At 36.8% G+C, this 19,796-nt stretch overlaps 1 protein-coding gene across 1 annotated transcript; it reads left to right on the top strand.

The window, feature by feature from the left end:
• Positions 1 to 5,831: 5,831 nt before the first annotated feature.
• On the top strand, positions 5,832 to 12,371 carry TMEM244 (transmembrane protein 244). The gene is made up of 6 exons (XM_063153437.1): positions 5,832 to 5,864; positions 8,000 to 8,085; positions 8,602 to 8,675; positions 9,735 to 9,860; positions 11,325 to 11,369; positions 12,277 to 12,371. The coding sequence occupies exons 1-6, from the start codon at positions 5,832 to 5,834 to the stop codon at positions 12,369 to 12,371; spliced, it is 459 nt and encodes a 152-aa protein (XP_063009507.1).
• The last annotated feature ends 7,425 nt before the right edge of the window (positions 12,372 to 19,796 follow it).

Raw genomic sequence — 19,796 nt, 5'->3', positions numbered from 1 at the left:
CTAAAGATGGCAAATAACAAAAATCACAAATTTGTGGCATTTTCAATGTAATAGGAAAATACATCATTTATCCTGACTCCTCTATACACATTTCTCTTTCTCAAAAGCTTGCTCCTTCTAAAACTATCACTTTCCCCTGGTACTGATAAACAGAAGGAGCATATTTCATGAACAGGACAAAATGCATGCAGAACAATTTACTGCATAATCCTAAGAACCCAGTGCAAAAGCACTGAGGCAGGTGTATTTGAACTCCAGAGAGCAAAGGGAAACGTGTGAACATGTAGGTGTCCCAACAGTCTTTCCCCAGCAATCCCCCAGCTGTAAATTAACAGGTTTATGATAGCTATTGGCAGTGCAAATTTCTTTCTGCTACCTCGCCCATGCTGGAATCAGCCCTTCAATCAGAAGGTACACTTCTGCAAATGAAAAAAGGAGTTCAGTTTCCATGCCCAATCAATCCCAGTGTGTCTCCTAAGAGCACCAAAAAGAGATCATTTATTAGTGCCACATATTGCTGTGCTGGGGACACCTTCCTACAACAAACGAAAATGAGACAGGTCGTGTTGTGGAGGCTCTACAGTCACATCTACCCCAGTAAATTAAAACAGTGACATCTATGACAGTTACATCCACCACAGTAAATTGAATCAGTGGCTGGGAACATTCCTGGGCATAGAAATGGGATGGCACATTGAATTAAATAGCAAAAGGAAATGTTCTTGTCCCTGCTGGCTAGCACAGCTGGGGAGGATGGCCCAGGCCCTGGTCATGCTTCCCACATGGTTTGCGGGCAGCCACTGTGTCTGCTGGAGTGAGGGCACACCACCCATGCCATGCCTCATGGCCCAGGAGCATCCATGGCACTGGTGTGTTACCAGTATACACAGAGTGGGTGGCTGCTTGCTGAGATTTTGGTAAGGTTCACAACTCATAGTTGAATCAGCCATACAGCTGGCAGTCCCATTAACTGCTCAACTATTCCAATATCACCTGCAATATCCTGTCAGCTAGATTTTGGCTTTTTTTAATGGTGGAGAACCAGGCTTGGCAGCTGTTAGATGATGTGGTAACAGCCTGTTGGCATACCCTTGAGAGAGAGCAGTGTCAGAGAGGAAGCTCAAGCAGAACCATGGTGGGAGGAAGCTCAAACAGAACCATGGTGGGCTAATCCCAGGCCCATCAAGGAGAACCACTGTCCCATCTCTGCAAGCTCAGCGGAGCTCTGACATTCAGTGGCAGGTGGGAACACAAATTACAGCCTGTGAGGAGCAAACACCTTCCAGGTTTTTCTCAGGAGAACTTCAGCCCCTTTGCTCAGGTGTGAAACCCATCAAGATGAGTCACTTGGAGTTTCTCTCTGAATCACCTTTCAGGTTAAAGGGGTGGGACACAGTATTTGTAATGAGGTGTTTAAAGGTGGAACCAAAGGCTGGAAAAGGAGGGATTTAGGTGATTGGTGAAGGTACAAGTGTGGCAAAGTGTGTTGAGTGTGAGAGTCTGGGCCCAAAACTGGATTGGGGCTGCAGTCACAGGGGTGAGTACGTCCTGGTCTCAGCAACTGGACAAACTGGGATCAAGATGCCAACTCCTGGGCAGACAGTGTGCTGATCCAGCTTCTGGAGCCAGGCCACAGCTGCCTTTCTGTGTGCATAAATATGTATAAATCTTCTCACTGATGAGCTCCCAACCTCCTCAGACCACAACGGGAGCAGAATGAGACCTCGGGCGGTGTCTGTGTGTCTGAGCTCTGTGGTATCCATGTACACATGTACACATATGCATGTATGTGATGTGTATGCACATACAGGTATGCTCTGTGTGTGTGCTTACACACAGCCTGGCTACTCTTTGATCTTGGGAGCATGGAGGTGCAGCAGCCTTTCCTATCTCCAAGTGTTTGATCCCACATGATGCATTTTCCCTTAACCATAGCAGCAATTTCACAGCTCCTCAGTTTTTGTGGGCTTAGTCCTAAAGGGATTTTTCAGTGCTTCACTGTACTTATCAAAAATTCCCACTAACACTAGTGGAAATGCCAGAATATCTTCAAAATGTAGGCTTCTCAGCAGGTTTAGCTTCTCAGCAGAAAGGCCAAATATTGATTTTTTTTTTCTTTTTTTTTAAATACAGACAATTAAACTTTCTTCTTAGACATACAGTGGGGCCAGAGTGGGAAGTTTACATTGCTGCAATTGTGTTATAGCTTCTCTCTGGATAAACAGAAGACTTCATTTTCAGTTCTATCAATCCCACACCATTCACAAACAATAAAATTAATTTCTAGTTTGAATAAATAAAGCCTATTAAATTGGTTTCTTTGCCAATACTTTCAAGCTTTATATTGAACTTGTTCACGAAGCCAACAGTGTCAGTTAGCAAAACAAAAGATGTTTACTATTTTTGCTATTAATTAATTCAACTCCTTAGATACAAGTAGCTCATTGGGGTTAATTATTTCTAAAAAGAATCCAATTCATTTTCAGTTTGCTAATCAGAAGGAATTATACCAGTTTTTGAGTTTAATTCTTTTGGTGCTATGAACATTTTAGAATTTGTAAGCTTTAACACAGAAATTCAAGGAGACAACTTTTCCTAAAATTCACGTCTTATTTAATCAATTATATTCTAAGTTCTTTTAGATAAAATTACCAGGAATAGGGGCATTGTTAAAAGCAATTCAACAAAATTTGAAAGTAAAAATAGAACATACAAAAGAACATTCCTGCTTCCACCTAATTCTCAGATTCCTCACCCCTTAAAATGGATCCATCTGCAACGGAGATTGAAGAAGGAAAGAAGCTAATTGCTTTAATCCTCATGATGGCAGAGTCGAGACCTCACATGGTTCTGTCTCCTCCCATTTGGGAGTCGAGCTGTCATTTTAAGGCTGGACAATGCATATTTGGCCAGTGCCAAACTGTAGGGGCTGTCCTTCATGGGACACAGCTAAGCTGTATTTAGCCATGACACATTCCAAGTGAAGAAATCTCAGTGCCCTTCACTGCACTGACAGATTCTGCCAGTCACTTCCAGACACAAAAGTAGTGGCCACCATTTGTTTTTCCAAGCTCTTGTCCTCACACACAATGTAAGTGTAGTTCTTCCCTATCAGCAGATGGAGACAGAGTACACATGTTTTGATGCCATCCTCCAATAAACTAAAAATTTCTTCCCACACAATCCAGTCTGCAACCATTTGGTTGAGCTCTCTATATTTTTAAAGATTTCAGGATATCTAAACTGAACTAATCTAAAACTTGGCATTTATTAATTTCTCTGATTTTAAAACTTTTTTCAAGTTTTGGAATTACCTAAGAAATGTGATTCCTGGTCTAGCATTACTTTTTAAGGCCCAGAGCTGTAGTGCAAACAATCATCTTAACGGTAACACAAATTACCTGCTCTTTTCCATGAGATATTCCTGTAATATTGCTGTATGATACTGTTCTTCAAATTGTTGTTAATTTTTTTTGGTTTTTTGCAATACTATTTGACAGCATCACAAATTGTGGGTGTAAATGGTAACAACCTTAAAAAAAGCCAAAACCCAGAAAACCAACCCTAAATAATAAGCTTAGGCAGCAAACTTAGCTGTAAGCTTTACAAAATTTTCCTCACAGTTCATTATTACATTTGACTTTTTGTTTTGGTACAGGAAGCAGATAGGAACTAGGTATTGCCTTGATACTATTAGGTGCCATTATCATATTCTTAAGAAGAATTACTGCCTTATAGAAGTGTCCTTAATTTTACTTTCAGAAGGTAAATTTCAGAGTATATGTGTAGAGCCAATGTCAAAAAATAGTTTTTACTAACAATTGTCAGTCATGTGAGGGTCAGGTATTGATATCCTATCCAAAGAACTGTTCCCTGTGGGTTTTCACAAAGCAAATTAGCACCAACTCCAGGGGCTCAAAAGTAATGGAGTACTATTTTTCCTCACAGTCCTAATAAAGTTCTATAGTGTAATGACTAAAAGAAGAGTATGTGTTAAAAAAGTAGGGCTTGTTGAAACTAGATTAGACAATTTATTTTAACTTCCATTAAAACTTCTCTTTTGTCTCTCTCTGCTGAATAGGAATTGCCATTTTTTCCTGCAGCTGATCCAGTAAATTTTAAGAAAATAAAAAATAATACAAAAAGTCATTAGTCCATTATCTCAGCATGTGGCTAACGGCATCATCTTTACAGTTAACATTCACTGTTCAGTGACTTAGTCAGTATTTTGGGTCACACACACTTTCTGCCACTTCCAAGTTTGATTTACTCCTGTTCCCTGGGCTACCACAATTTAAGTGTTTATGATCTTGAAGCAAGGGTGCAACAGAAATGTTATCTGTTCTCTCAGAGTATTTAAAGTTTTCAACTGTGCAAGAGGAATGGGAAGAACCTCTTTGTCTGCCCAACAAATCCATGCCTACAGCTTCAATTAGATTTCAGTCAAACTTGTTGATTTTGTTTCTATCATCAATCTTTGGTTAAATCCATCCTTTGTGAAGAAGTCAGTGAATGTAAACTCTTGTTATGTTTAATAGTTAGCTGAGATTAATGCAATCCACTACTTTTTCAATTACCTTACTAATTATAGCTACTGAAAAAGTTTCTGCAGATTAATTTTATATCATGGCTGTTTTCAGCTGATTCTTTGGGGTGGATAGTGTGCTCTTTGAATGAATAATTTTATCCCTTTCCAAATATTTTTTTAATTATTAAAGCAAATATTTCTTCATTTATTTGCTACCTCTGACTATTGCAACTGTTCAAGCAACTTAGTTTAGGGTTTTTTATTTTGTTTCAGTATGTTCCTTTGTTATTGCTTTAGTCCCCAAAATAGGACTTTACTGATGTACAGATTTTCATGCTAGCATTTTTGCACAGAAAGAAATTTCACACAATACTACCAGTAATTTCCCTGGCAGTATTCACAATCTGGAGCTATCAAATCTATGAGTGAAAGCTCTTGTTTGCCGAGTGCAGACTGCATTTTAGAGCAGATAACATTTATTTTGTATGACTAAAAGGCATAAAAAACCTTAATGAAATTTGCACATATTATGTTAGTGTCAGCAGAAAAAGAAGAAGTTCATTCTTGGTTTAGTTTCAGAAGCATCTTCTTTTTCCAAATAATACAGCATACTGAATCATAATGTCCCTGTAAAAAGTCAAATTTGAATCCATTAAGGAGTTGCTCACTAGAAGCTGGATGTGCTCTAAAGCACACTAAATTTCATTCTACCGAAGGAACAAAATATGGTTCAGGGAAAAAAAAGAGTCATAACACAAGTCTGGAATTTCTCAACTTAATTATACCTAATTTAATGTGAATTATACTTGATGTATTAACGTGATAGTCAGAAGAAAAATGTTAGCAAAGAACATTGTGAAGAATGTACCACTCCACATCTATAGTCAATAGAATTAATGCTAGAAAATGTAAAAGATAATTAAAAGTAGGAAGTTATAATAACCCCAAGGAACTGTGATCATATGAATGCTGAAAAAAAAAGCAATTAAAAGGTGGAAAAGAATGATAATATTGTGTCTAAATAGCCAAGTTACGTTTTAGATGTGCTTTGGCTGACTGTAGCTCCAAAAGTACTCACATTGCATGAGCAAGCAGGATTTTCTCTCCGCTCTTTAGCAGCTTACATTTAGCCCACAGATGTCTTCTGTCTCAATTCAGTTTAATCCAATCAACTCACCTCACCCCACCCTGTCCTATACTTACCCGCTAGAATGTTTTTTGGGGTGAAAAGCAGCTGCTTCTTCCTGCTAAAGTTGGCATATGGAATATAGCAAGAGCACTTCCTTTCACTCATCATGTGTCCATGGCTCTCAAGGTCAAAACTGCTGAAACCAAGGTAAAGGGAATTGAGTTTATTTAGTGTTGTATATGTCACCAGATAGTATTAGAGAATTAGACAACTGCTGCGGGGCTGGAATGAGCTGTTGCTTTCATTCTTACAGACTGTTCTTCAATGTTCTCTTCCTAAAAATACCCCAAAATTAAAAAGATACTTTATCCTATAGTGCTGGCAGCAAGTACTGCAAAGCGCATCTTATAAAAAGGATTTCAAAATATGTGATGTTGTTCCATTTATGAGATAAAATTCTTGAAGTGTCATAAAATTTTACATTTGATGTCAGCAGTGTTTTCTTAAGATTCTTCTTTTAAGTTGTTTTGACATATAATGAATAATCCTGTAGATTTTAACTTGTGAGTTCTTTGCTTTAAAATTCCAGAAGATCTAGAAAGGGGAAAATAGGTTGAAAATAAAAAGTATTCTCAGATTAAAAAAAATTGTATGTTTAAATTTCTGTGGCAAGGTCAAATTAAAAAAAAATAGGTAGAATGTGATAAAACTGGAAAATTTTCAGTGTTTTTATTTTTGTGTTGTGTGCATTTCCTTGGCTTACTCAAGTGAGTAAAGCATACTATAGCTAATGCCTCACTACATCCCTAAAACAGGGACTAGGAATATTCTGGGTACAAAGAGAAAAATACCGTGCCTTTGAGGCCAAAGAAGGTGGGTGGCTGACTTCAGGGCTGGGAATTCACCTACTGTAATTACAGGTCAATAGGTCATCGTCTCACAGCCCTCCTTCAGCTCTGGGATGTTCCCTCCAGTCCCCTCTCCCCACTTTTACTACTGTACCAATCTCCATTTAGGGCAGATAAGGCTTCACAGAGACAGCTGCAAGAGGCAGAATGATGGATAAAGGAGAATCACAGGAAAAGTGCAGCTGCCCAGAGCAATGAAACGAAAAAGATTCCCGCCAAAAATGTGCCAGACATTAAACTTCCAATGCTTGAAGTTTTGCTCAGGGGAGTAGGAGGCAGCATGGCTGCCAAACTTACGCGTGACACTGTGGTTGATTTCCATTACCACAGTCATGGTGTGCACTGTGGAAAGGAAGGGATCAAATGGGTTATTTGGCCAATTTTCATTTAGAATAAGAATACAGACAGTGCAAAGGAGCTGTATTTAGCCCACAAACCAATGTGGCTGAAGAGATTAATAGTTCTCAGTTTTTGTTTGGCTTTGTTTTGATGTAGGGAAAAAAAAAAAAAAGAAAAGATTAAGACTGTCCAGGACTTTTTGTTATTGACAAATATCAGTTTCTACAGGCATGATGGGTTTACCTCCTGTTGCATTAGAAACTAAAGCTCTTTGGTCCCTCTTCTTGTGGGAGACAGATGCAGTATTCAATACTGAACACTTTACGACATTTAGCAATATAAAAATAGGTGGTTTGATATATTCACAGTGTTCCCACTTCTGTCAATGTTGGATGCTTCTGTAAATACATTACCTACCACACAACCCCTGAAAGAACTAAGGCCAGAAATGAATGTTAGTGTTGAAGTTTAATCCTCAGAAGCATCTACTGCTTAGTAAGATCTCTTATTTCCAGAGGGAGTTTGTTCCCTTTACAAGTCAAGATGTCCTTCCTGCATCTTTTGAATTTGTCTAGCTAGAACTTGTAGCTGTTTACTTCTTGTGTCTTCTCTGATAGATTAAAGACCCCTTAAGTACCTGGCATTTTCTGTGAAGGTACTTATCCATCATAATCAAATCATCCCTTGGAGCTAAACAGATTGACCTCTTTAGGGCTCTAGCCCTAATGGAGAAAAACCCCAAATATTTCTAGCTACAGCTCCCTTTTGAGTCTCTTCTCTGTACCTTCTTAATTTCTGAAAAGCCATCAAGAAATGTCCTTCTCCTTTTAGGAACACTTGTAAATTGTATATATTGTAGGTATATAACAATATATGATAGAAAAACAGCCACACATTACAGCCACACATTAGGAGCTGAAATGTACCAAAGCGCTTTTAGCACATTTATGTAATCAGCAACAGCAAAAATTCTGCCTAAATATTTTATTTTACAAACCTTTTTCACATTATATTTGATAGAAATCTAGAATTATTTTCTGAGAATGCCTGATGTTAGCATGGCTTTAGGTTTTACTGCTTTATGCCCTTTTGCAGGTTGTTCTGGTGAACCTGTTGATATGCATAATAGTTTTCTACACTGTGTACTACGTGGTCCTCTCTGTGTGCTTTGCAGCATTCAGGTAAGATTTCCTTGTCTTCAGTCTGACAGGTTGGCATACTGGAACTCATGGATGGAGACATGCCTGTTTAAAGGAAGCATCCAGACTGACAAACATAATTTTTCAAATTCAGTTAAATTGTTGTACCTGAACCTTCTTTCAAATTGGCAAGTGGAGACTCAAAACTAGTATAAATTGTCGATTCTAATATTTGTCCTTGCAGTTACACCATGTAAATTAATGAACGTAAGAGAAATGATGACATGAAAAAATGACAGGAAAATAAAGATTTTATAGTCAATGAAAAAGAGAAATTATATCCCCCCATGAAGTTATTGATTATCATGCATAGCACCAAATATCTTAAATAGAAGTGAGCAAGGGCAAAGCCAAAACTCAGAATGGGACTTAGAGAGCTTGCAAGAGTATTCCATTTGAAATACTATTTAAAAACACTCATAATATATCATGAAACCTAAACTCTAAATATTAAATACTAGAACTCTCTGTTTAAATTTATTAATTTTATTTTCACAGGATTAAAATGTTGGATGGTTTGGCACCTTTTGATTTTAAAACAAATCCCTCATGGATTAACCCATATTATTTAGGTAACTGAAGTTTCTTTATCTTTTTTTTTCCCCTCACTCAAGAATCTATATTGCATATGGATGTAAACTTGTCTTGTCTTCCAATGGATAGTATTTTAAAGCTGTTTTAGTAATGATTTCTGTATTTTAACTACACTGCAATTAAATGCTTATGCATCTTGCCAGCGCTTCTCATTTCTGAACTGCTATTTAAAATTCAAGTGATTTTTAGGCTTTTTGTTGAGTTCTTCTGATCTTGCATCATCAGAAGAAAATGTCCTGCTTTGCCAGGATGCTTCATTTTCATTGCAGAACAATTACCACTCCCCATCAAGTTCCTTTACAAAGTCGTTTAATTTCATTTTCTTACTGCAGCAAATTTCTTATGAATCACTGGATTCAGATCAGAGAAATGGGTCACATTCAACTAATGGCAATTTTGCTTTGGTAATGCTTCAATACAGTGGGCATTAAAATGTCAGAATTTGATTGTAGCTCAATCCCTAAAAATATCTTTATATATCCTAATACAAATTTCTGCAATTTTTCTGAAGCTCTCAAAATATATTCTTTTTCCTAAAGAGCAATTCCTAAAAAATTACATGCATACATAAAATTTTACCAGATTTGTAATCTATTTTACAAAGGCAAACCTCATAATCTGTCAGTAAAATACATAAAGTTCAAAAGTAAATTGGTACAAAGCTTAAAAGAGTAATAAAAATGCATGGATGTTTGTATAGTGTTAATACTGATTTCAGATGAAGGAAGAACATTTATGTTATGCTAGTGGAAAAAAAATTAAAGCATATTCCATTAGAATTACTTTTCAGTGCCAAATATAATTACTGTACCTCAACATGATTTTTTCTCCAAATTTTATCCGTTTGATGCAACATGTTTATATGTGAAAGACAGCAGCTATTTCATTCCACCAATTAGTATTGCATCCTCCTTTCATCCATCCATGAAAGTGCATAACTGTCTCAGGTATTTTATCTTCTTATTGCTATTGTTTGGAATATGAGAAGAAGTCTTTCAAAACCATGTTTAGTGAAAATATCCTATTTTCCTTTACAGTTCTTGTGATATCCCTGGAAATAACTTTCTTCCTTTGTGGTCTGCTGTTTGCTCTGGTTGTGGAAGAATGGGTTTGGGACTATGCTGTAACTGTTACTATTATTCATATCATCATAACTTCAGTCGGTAAGTAGGTTTACTGCTAAATAGTATCACATAATATCACAAGTTGAAGGAAAAATCCACTAGGATTCGTACAATGTATTACTGGACTAACTTAATTTCCCCTAAAGCTAAATACATATGTATCTGTATTTTCCATCCATTTGACTCATGCCTCTAAATTCTCCCATTTTAAACTTAATTCTGGATCTGCCACAGAATTTTAAAACCATTACATTCTTATGAAAAAATCAGAGGTTTAGTTCATATTCTAAAAATTCATATCAAACAGATCCAGGCTAGATGCAATTTCTACCTCTGGGAGCTGTAGGTTTTTTTCAAAACAAGACATTAATAGTTGTTCATGTCTGGATATTTTAAGAACTACTCATTAACACTTTAGCTCAACTTCAGAGTGAAAACTGAGGTTTTCTTCAGCAAAGTCAGTGCAAAGGTTTTAAGTCAGATCATTTGAACTAAATCTCAATGAGGAAAATGAAGCATTTTACCACAGAAATGCATTTTCCCCATGAAACTGTACCCCTTAAAGGAAAGAAAAAGAAAAGAATTAGCTGCTGTACCCGAGACCCTTCATGTCTTTTTGCCAACACCTAGTAATCTGCTTCCTCCTCTCATGCTGTTTAGCAGAATGCTTCTATGGCTAATTAGGAAATATATTTTAACTCCATCCTTGCCAGATCCTAGGTAGGGTCAGACAAGATTCTTTTCTCTTAAAACAATTAGGTTAATATATTTATTCTAGAATGCAGAAAAAGGGAAATATCTTTGACAAATTAGGACACCCTCCCTACTGTATAGAGATTAATCTTTCATTTTCCATTGCTTTGCCCATTTGTCTTTTAGCACATTATACAGGTGGGAGATTCCCCAGCTCCCTAACAAATTAAGCCAGAGACCAACAGAGACTTTATCTTAAATTAATCATAATTTCTCATCTACTAAATTTGGTTTTCTGGGTTTTAGACTACTGGTATTCCTCATTAATAATTTTAGTATTTAAATCCAGGAATTTACAAAAGCTACCAACCCCCCCTCCCCCCTGTTTGTATATAATTTTTACTGGGAGTTAGCTTCTGTCATTATATTGGATTATGTGTCCTGATGTCCCAACAGCCCCAGATTGATCATTGCTTCCTTCAGATGGCCAACCAAACCTCTGCTGGTGGACCCTGAGCTGTCAGCATATGCAGTGTGCTTCCCAGCCCCCTTTAATGCCCCTGTCAGCTTTTTTGGGGGGAAATATGGGGTCTGAGAGTGGCCCTGCAGTTATCCCACAGTGGGGATATGGATCAGCTTGGGTGTGACCAGGGCAGATGCTGGTCAGGACCTAAAGCATTTGGCATTTCAATATCTGTAAAAAATATAATCTATGAAACACAGCAGACCTTTGATACCATAGTGCATTGCTTACTTGTCCCCATTCTTACTGTTTCAAAATTTACATTTGTACTTTTCTTCTTCTTGCAGTTATGTCTGAATTTCCCCTGATGTTACACTGGTGGCTGGCATTAGGTATAATTTCATTCTTTAAAGTTTATGGTGCTAAAATCTGTGTAGAAAATTAGTGTTTATAATATGAATTGTTGCCTCACTAATTTCAGAATTGTCAACATTTAAAGAAGAAGTGCAGGCATTTTGTTAATAATTCTTTTAATGACCCAGGTAAACAATTCTCTACTAGGATTTGCCACATCTTAGAAAAATCCTCTCTTTTAAGGCCAGAATATGCCCATTTAACACTAGTCTTGCAAACAAGCAGCAGACACATGACTTGAAATAAGTCATGATTAAGTCCTGACTAATCTCGACTTATTTAACCTGTAATAAGTGGAAATGAATCTCAATTCAGGTGTTAGAAAGACAGCTGTCCAAAGTTGTAGCCTTTCTTGATACACTTTAAAATCAATGAAGAAAAACAGGTACCTTCAGAGGCAAGATTTATAAACATTATGTACAAGTACTTAAGAAAGATGAGATGAATTCAGTCATCATGTTTCCTCAAAGTGAATGGCAAAACTACATTTCTGAATGCTTAATTTTCTGTAAAATTAGAAGCCTAGATTTTTACATGAAAAGTAAATTATCTTGAAAAACAGTAGTTAAGGAAAAAGGACTGGCTTCTGTTCCTTTCTTATATTATGGATAACAAGGATCCACTGCTGCAATAAATTCCTAAGTGATGGGGAGAGATAAATAAATTCCCTCTCCTACAACAGACTTTGCAATAGCAGCTGTGGAGGCTGATATCTTTGTAAGTAGTTAAAGCCTTGGGTAAAATGTTTAAGTTGGAGGGCTGTTTTTGTTTTTTTGTTTTTTTTTTTAATTGAAGACAAAATGAATGTCAGTTTAAAATTTTATCATAAAGTTTGTATTCCACTACAAAAATTAATACAAAACAACAACATATCTTTTCTTTCAGGATCTGGAGTAATTTCAATGATTTGTGGAGGACAGATTTTGGCATATTACTTGTTCAAAGACAACTTCATTTACCCAATTCTAGATGACTTTTGAAAAGGAGTATTAGATCTTGCCTTTATATCTATGTGAATTCTATCGTTTCATTAATCAATGTAATTGAAATGAAGTCAGCAACTGTCTAATTGTAAGGTTAATATTTAGCTTATCAGACCTATTGTATCTTATGTTTTTGGCAATTTCATCACTTTCAGCTTTGTATATACATTTTTTATTAATCAAGTAATTAGAAACACTGTCTCTTTTTTAAAAACCAAGAAGCCATAAGGAGGATTAGAGCAATGGTGCAACATTCCTGCAAAATCCTACAAGTAGAAGGAAAACATTTATTTGAATGTAATGCTTTCAGGGTGTCTGTTATCTGCTGTATTTCATGAAATGGTGACTCTAACTTAGGCTGCTGTCTGACCTCTCACAAGCACTGAAAAACTTTGAAGTCACCTTATCTGGCATAAATCAGTGTAGGTTTAAAGCAGTCTTTACTAATAAACTCCTGGCAAAGAAGAAGGGTTGGACAGCACATATCTCTGCACCTCGTTCCATCTCAAAGCTCTCACTGGGAGGCAGAGGTACAATCCCTAATGTTGGGTTCACCCTTTTTGTTTCCAGGGGTGCTACAGGCAAATGTTTTCCACAAAAGCTTCAGGCTATTCTCACTTCCACTAATGACCCATTTACGGTCTGGCTGTGCTGAAAGGGGGAAAGGCAAATGCTACTGACACACTTTTCTACATATCCTTCTTTCTTCCCCAGCTTCCAGCAGCCAAAGTGGGAGTTGATGGGTAGTGGTAACTAAAAACAACAAACAAACTGTAGGTGTGGCTTCAATTTACTCTTTATGTCTTTAATCATAATAAAGTTGTAACAGAAAAATTGTGAGAAGGCAACTTAGTCTTAAATATGAAATCCAGTGATTGGATTTCAACTGCAGTTTGTTCAGAAGAGGAAGACTAAATTGCTGTTTGCAAAGGAGTGCTAAATGTTGCATTTGCCTTAATCTCATTCAACAGATAATACCTCTGAAGAATCAGTCCCCTGTTGATCTAATCAAATATCTTAAAATTTATTGCAAGTTTTGACATTTTCAATTAAGTTTCGGTACTGAAAGTACATGTACAGTGGGAAGGATCATTCAGAAGACTTCCAAAAGGAGTTTGTTTCTCATGAATGATGCATATGTAAGTCATTTTAGAGAGAGACCCAATATGTAAATCCATAGCACTGAACAGATGTAGACTTTACAAGTTCTTCAGCATGATATGCTGCATACTGAAGTCAGAAGGGATAATTCTGTAGAGTGAATAAACTGACTTGCAAATCTTCGGAAACATGACTGTGCAGATAACTGATACTATAGTTTGGAAAATGTTTGGGCACTTCTGGGTTTGTTTAATTTCAGAATTATAGAAATGGATGGGAAGGAAGTAATGTTTACCATAAATTTGTGCCCCTGTTCTCTTCCTCACAGAGTGTTTGTGTGTAGGTAGTGTGCCATGTGGCAGAACATGAGTGGATTAGATATAAAGTTAATCCATGGGTGGAACATGTTTCTGTTTTTAACCTGACAGGATTTTCCTCTATGTGTGTCATCCCAGCTGAAGTTTTAGTTGCTCTGCTGCCCAGTCTCAACATTTTTGACTTTTATTTTCTATTTAAAATTTTAAATCACCAGCAAGAAATACCTTCTGACTAATATGAAGAGTGCTTTAGTCCCAATATTTCTTCAAAGCACATACAACTAAGCCAGTGTTAGAAAATCAATCACAGCAGGACCTCTGTCAAGGATTAAAAGCATTAGACCAGCTACTAAAGGGTCATTAGGTTTTTACATTACTTTCAGATATGGAATTGTGAGACAATTTCAACATTATTTATTTCATCTTTTCCATCACTTCTATGTTGCATCCAATGATAAATATTACACCTAATGTGAAAGTGTAGGCAAATTTCATATTGTGCAAATAAATATTAACATATGAGCAACATGATCTGCATCTGTGTGGCCATTACCTGGTTCGAAGCCTTCAGATATAATATCTAATACTGTGTGATTCTTAACTGAGGTACCAAAAGAGTACTTTTGAATATGACAAACCTGGCTGTTTCTGGAGCAAAAATAAAGTGTCCCACTTGAGCAATTTGCGTGTGACTAATTGATATCAGTCAAGACAGTCAAGGTGGCAGAGTTGCTGGAAGAGACAAAGGGCACTGTATCTGCTTCTGTATATGCTCCTTTGGAAGAGACAAAGGGCACTGTATCTGCTTCCTGACAGACCTGCTGAAGAGAGCAAGAAAAGAGACCTGCAGAAAGCAAAAGGAAAAGGGAGAAAACAACAACAGGGACATGTGTTTGGGGAAAAGGCAGGTGAAAGCAAGAAATGAGAAGACATCAACAGACAAGACTGATGAAAGAAGAATAAAATCTGCAGGCCGAACTTTTAGCTCTGGAGTCTCATGACATGAGACTCGTATGCCACTTGTAAGCAGCAGTCTGTTTCTCTGAAATGGTTCTAGAACAGGTGGTCTCCACATCCATAGTTACAAGCATAATCTGTAATGTTCTGCTTGTGGTTCCAGCCCCAGAATTTTCAGAATTCTTTGCTGCCTGACTCAGCCAGTTACAGGAATATTGTCTAATGTAGTTGTTGTGGGTTTAGTGTTATTTAACCCCTCGTGACACAGTCTAGCAGTCACAAGTTTGCACATACCCAGGTATCAGTGGGGGTGTAATCAATCTAGAAAACATTACAAGCAGAAGAAGTCTTCATCCACTTCCAGGCAGAGTCTGCAGGGAAGAAGATTAGAAGTTGCAAACAGAAATCAGTGGAACAGTACACAAATAGCATACCTTAATAATACCACACTTAGAGTCATTTTAAGATTTCTTTTCAGAGGCAAGAAACTTCTTTTCATCATGTCCAACCACCTACTGAGACAGATTATAGTTCTTCTTGGTTCAGCCCTCTCTCAAAAGAGGGCATTCATCCTTGCTCCAAATGGTGAAGTGTCTTTCTTGTAACAAAGAATGTGAGTGAAGTGTGGGGGCGAGGTGGAGGGTAGATGAGACTATAAACATGAATCCTTAGGCTAATGCTTAGGAAAGTGGCTAATGCCAAAAAAACCCCACAAACCTTGCTCTGGGACCAACAAACTAACTCAAACACATAAAAACCAAACAAATATCAAAATACAGAGCACAGGAAACAATATGATTTCTTGGTTGGCATTTTTGAAAAAATACAGGTTAAATAATTATAATTTCCTAGTATAGTAAAAAGTTAGTTATTACAAACTAAGCCTGTCATTTTTCCAGCTCTGTAAATTACTTGATCAACATTTCCATCTCTTTTGTATGCAAACTTTAAAAAGTGAGCAAAACAAAACCTTACACCACTCATTATTTCTGTATTCCGAAAAATACCAACAGCTGGGGCACCAATAAATACAAAAAAACACAGTATGAATAATAGTGGATTACCAGAAATGTAGATGAGTCACCTGCAGTTTCCTGCATTGGATATGCACACACAGGATTCCTGTGGCCCACAGAGTTTTGACCAAGTGAGCTTTGTTAAATTGAGAAAAGATATGAAAGCCTTACACACTCTTTATTTCATCATCTGGTATGTATGCTGACACACCATAAAGTTAGGTCCTTGTTAATCTCCACAGGTATTTAAAGATTTATTTAATTTTTTTTTTTTATTTTCCCAAGGTCACATACTTGGAATATTTATTTCTTGGCTTAAGATCCTGTGTAATCATCCATCTGCTCAGTAATGTCTAATACTCTAATCTCTCCCTTTTTCTGAGCTAATCATGGCCCCAGACAGCATGCACTCTCTCATTAGATGTCAGAGAGGATAAAGGTCTTAGGAATGGTTATAAAATTTGATGGTGTAATGAATACCTTTATTATTGGCTTTAAAAATTTTAGTGTGAGGCTGTGTCCCAACCTCTCCTCTGCTCAAGGAGATTGATATGGATGCCTTTACAGCTGGTTTTTGCCTGTTTTGTAGGGCAAGCTTGCTCTGTGATAGACTTAGCACCTACTCCATCCATCCACCAATTCAGGGGACAAAAGGAATACCTTGCAGTCCTCTCTCCCAGTTCATACACTCAGATTTCCTCTGCCAATAAGGGTGAAAGAAGGGAAAGATATGTGCCTAGGTGTTGTCCTGACATGTAGCATGGCATGGGCTTTGACTGGGGATTTGGGAAGCAACACTATTACACCAAATTCCACAATGAAAACCTGAGGAAAGGCCTTGGCCCCAATCTTTTCAGATGGCCAAACCCTAGAGAGCAGTTACATTCAGATGGAAGAATGAATGGGTAAAACAAATTATGTTACATCCTTGCTGTCACTGTCCCAAAATCAAGTTAGTTGCCCCCATTTTTGTTCCTTACGTTCCAGTGAAAACAAATCCAAATAGGAGATTATTTGCTGTGCATTTGCAAAAAGATCTGTAAACAAAGAGCTGACTCTTCCTTCCAAAGCGAAGTTTGGAACAACACTTTGTAAAAGGACTACAGTATCCAGATGCTCTCTCAGAGTGATCTTTTCACCAGATTTTCAACACCCAAAGAAATGTTTAAAAAACCTTGTGGATTATGGCAGAATGCTCAAATATATTAAAAATTACCCATGTCCCTGCAGTCGTCAGAAACTTCTCAATACAAATCTAGATCAATAGCTTTTGAAATTTACTGAGAAAAAGTGCTTTGATGCACTTTGTAAACCTTGATGGGGTTCCACACAAAGAAGTACCATTAAAATTGACAGAAAAGATCAATGTGTTTGATACCCCCCATGGTATGAACTGAAAAAATTTGTAGACACTAGCAAAATCACACAAGCAAATTCAACAGAAATTATATTGACATTCATTCAAATTTAGTATTTAAAAATAATCTGAATTATAAGGGACTGTTTTAACACAACTTCTCTGTAAAATTAAAGCAAATCCTACAAAAGTCAGAGTACACTCCCAGGAGAGAGAAAGGCAGGCAGTGAGTGGCAGAGGGAAGAAGATGTTTCAAGAATATAGCAGCTTCAGTACTGAGGCAGAATGAAAGAAAACTAAAGGCAATGATCCAAGTTACGTACCTCAGAGCAATTTTCCATTCTACTGTGAGATGCGCTGGTAACTAGTCCTGGCAAAACTTTTCAGTAAATCAATGATACACAAAAATTCATTTCACGACACCCAAAACCATCAGTGAATACAGCTGATTGAGTTTTGCTTGAAAAAGAAAAAAGTGAGGAGCGTCAATGACAGTTCATTTCAGTCCCATTAGGTCTCACAAGGGTACAAGCAATGACAGCAGGGACATTCAGATCTAAAGCAGTGAACTCCCTAGATCCCCCAAATTCATCAGTCAATTATTTGGGATGCTCTGCTTTACACCAGTTTTTTAAGCATTCAACCCTTGCTTTAGAAATAAATTTTATTTCCTGAACATTTGCCATTGAAACATTTATAGAAAAATGAAAATTGTAATTGAAAAGCAACGACAGTTTTTCCATTGTCGTGAAATGAAACAACATCAGGTCTTCAAGTTTTGAGCAAATAAAGTCAGTTCTGAATAAAAATAAAGTTCTGTTGAACTGAAATTTTCTCACAAAAATCTGCTTAGACCAGAAGGCAATTTTATTGAAAAAAACCTTTTTCCCCCAAATGACAATGTTTCAGACCTTATTTGTTGTATGTATTTTTAGAATGTGTTATGTATCACTAGATAACATTTGCAGACTGCTCCAGTTGCCGAGGTAACTATGTTATTTTAATGATCAGCAGAGAGGATCATTATGTAAAACATTATGTTAATTTCAAACACAGAAAATTGATGTCTTGCTGTTACCTTGAAGCTGCACCTTTTTTTTTTTTTCCCTTAAAGTGCATTTTTCCATGAAAATTAATGGTATAGCTAAGTGCTTGAGTATCCTTTTCAGAGTGATTCAGGATGGCTTTGAAGGAAAATAAGGCAAAAAATTACACCTGACAACCAACTAATAGCAGATGAAGAAATTCAAACCACTGTATTCTTTTACAGAAAGAGTATAGGAATTTTTTTTCCATATATTCTTAATAAACATGGACAGTGTGCAGGAATTTTAGGTGAGCACATCTATAATTTCATTTTTAACTTTGAAATGCATTATTGTTCAGTTAAGGAAAGCAAATTATAACGTATATTTGAGTTCTGTTTGTGATAAAGTGTATTGTCCATGATACAGACCATCTGATGAAGATATTAAAAACAGGACATTAAATTTTTGCTGCTTTTATTAGATTATGTATTTATAAGATTACTAGATTATACCAACAGTACAAATGCCATGGATTTACAATTCTACTGCAATCACGAATGCTCTTTCTGAGCCTGCAGAGACAACCTTGCTGGTGTTAGTAGTTCACAGAGCATGTCTGTTCTCAACCCTCCTTTCTCCATTTAAAAAATTGAACATTATCCAAACTGTGTCTCACATAAATTCTAGGGTTCATAATGACAATTGCTGCTGTAGTACACCAGTCTCACGATGGCAAATTGTCTCAGGCTGCCAAATGCAACTCATTTTTGTCACCAGAATCTTCTTTCGCCTCTTCTCTGAAGTTCTGCCTGCAGATTGTGTTAAATTATGAACGCTTCATTCTCCAGGTGGAACTGGATGCTTTTATGTATCAGAATAAGATATGCTCAAGACATCTGAGAGCTCCTATATTCTCCTGACACTTCATCATAATCACCTGATCCATTTTAGAGTCAGTGAACTCTTCTGACAATACTCAAAGTGCATTTTGATGGAGTCTATATTTATACGGACTATACCTCTTCATTCCACGGAGCTTACTCGAATCCTTTCCCAAGGATTTCCTCTGCAGGCAAAGCTCTGACTTCAAAAGGTGGTAGCTCTTTTTCAGATTCTTTACCCATAATTACACCTAATACACTGCTCTTCTGTTTCAACCTCACCACCCTGACATGCCCATCTGACACACTGAGGTTTGCCAATTTGTACACATCCCAACAAGGATTGCAAGCGGAAAAAGTAAAAATGGGAACGAAACCTCAAGAATTGTATTAAATCAGCTAGATACTGTAAAAAGAACATATGATGATTAGCTGGGAATAAGCCATCTATTAGCTAATAGGATTAGGAATTTATTTCCTCCTTCCAACAGCTTATGCTTCACTTGTCCACTATGGGTGACCAAAGACTTTATTCTGAAAAGCTTTCTTTTCATCCGTAGTGTGGTGAAAATAGTGGGCTAAATTTTTAGTCCTTTGAATTATTTAAAATTTTCTGATGTATAGCATTCTGCTAGAAAATGCTGATTACTCAAAATCTAGAAGTTATTTTTGTAGAAATCTTCTGACAGAATATAAACAAAATACATTACCCTCTTGACTACTGAAATACACCTGAACATGATGCAAAAAAAAATTAAGTCAAAA

Source organism: Melospiza melodia, chromosome 3 (assembly GCF_035770615.1).
Source record: "Melospiza melodia melodia isolate bMelMel2 chromosome 3, bMelMel2.pri, whole genome shotgun sequence".
NCBI lineage: Eukaryota > Metazoa > Chordata > Aves > Passeriformes > Passerellidae > Melospiza > Melospiza melodia.
The sequence above is the reverse complement of the archived record's forward strand: the minus strand, read 5'-3'. Positions and strand labels throughout refer to the sequence as shown.

What these genes read in the sequence shown, in the direction of transcription:
- TMEM244 (XM_063153437.1), top strand. Translation starts at nt 5,832, where the DNA reads ATGGCTCTCAAGGTCAAAACTGCTGAAACCAAG. An exon ending in GATTAACCCATATTATTTAG is followed by an intron (nt 8,676 to 9,734) that starts GTAACTGAAGTT and finishes TTTCCTTTACAG; the next exon opens with TTCTTGTGATATCCCTGGAA. An exon ending in ACACTGGTGGCTGGCATTAG is followed by an intron (nt 11,370 to 12,276) that starts GTATAATTTCAT and finishes CTTTTCTTTCAG; the next exon opens with GATCTGGAGTAATTTCAATG.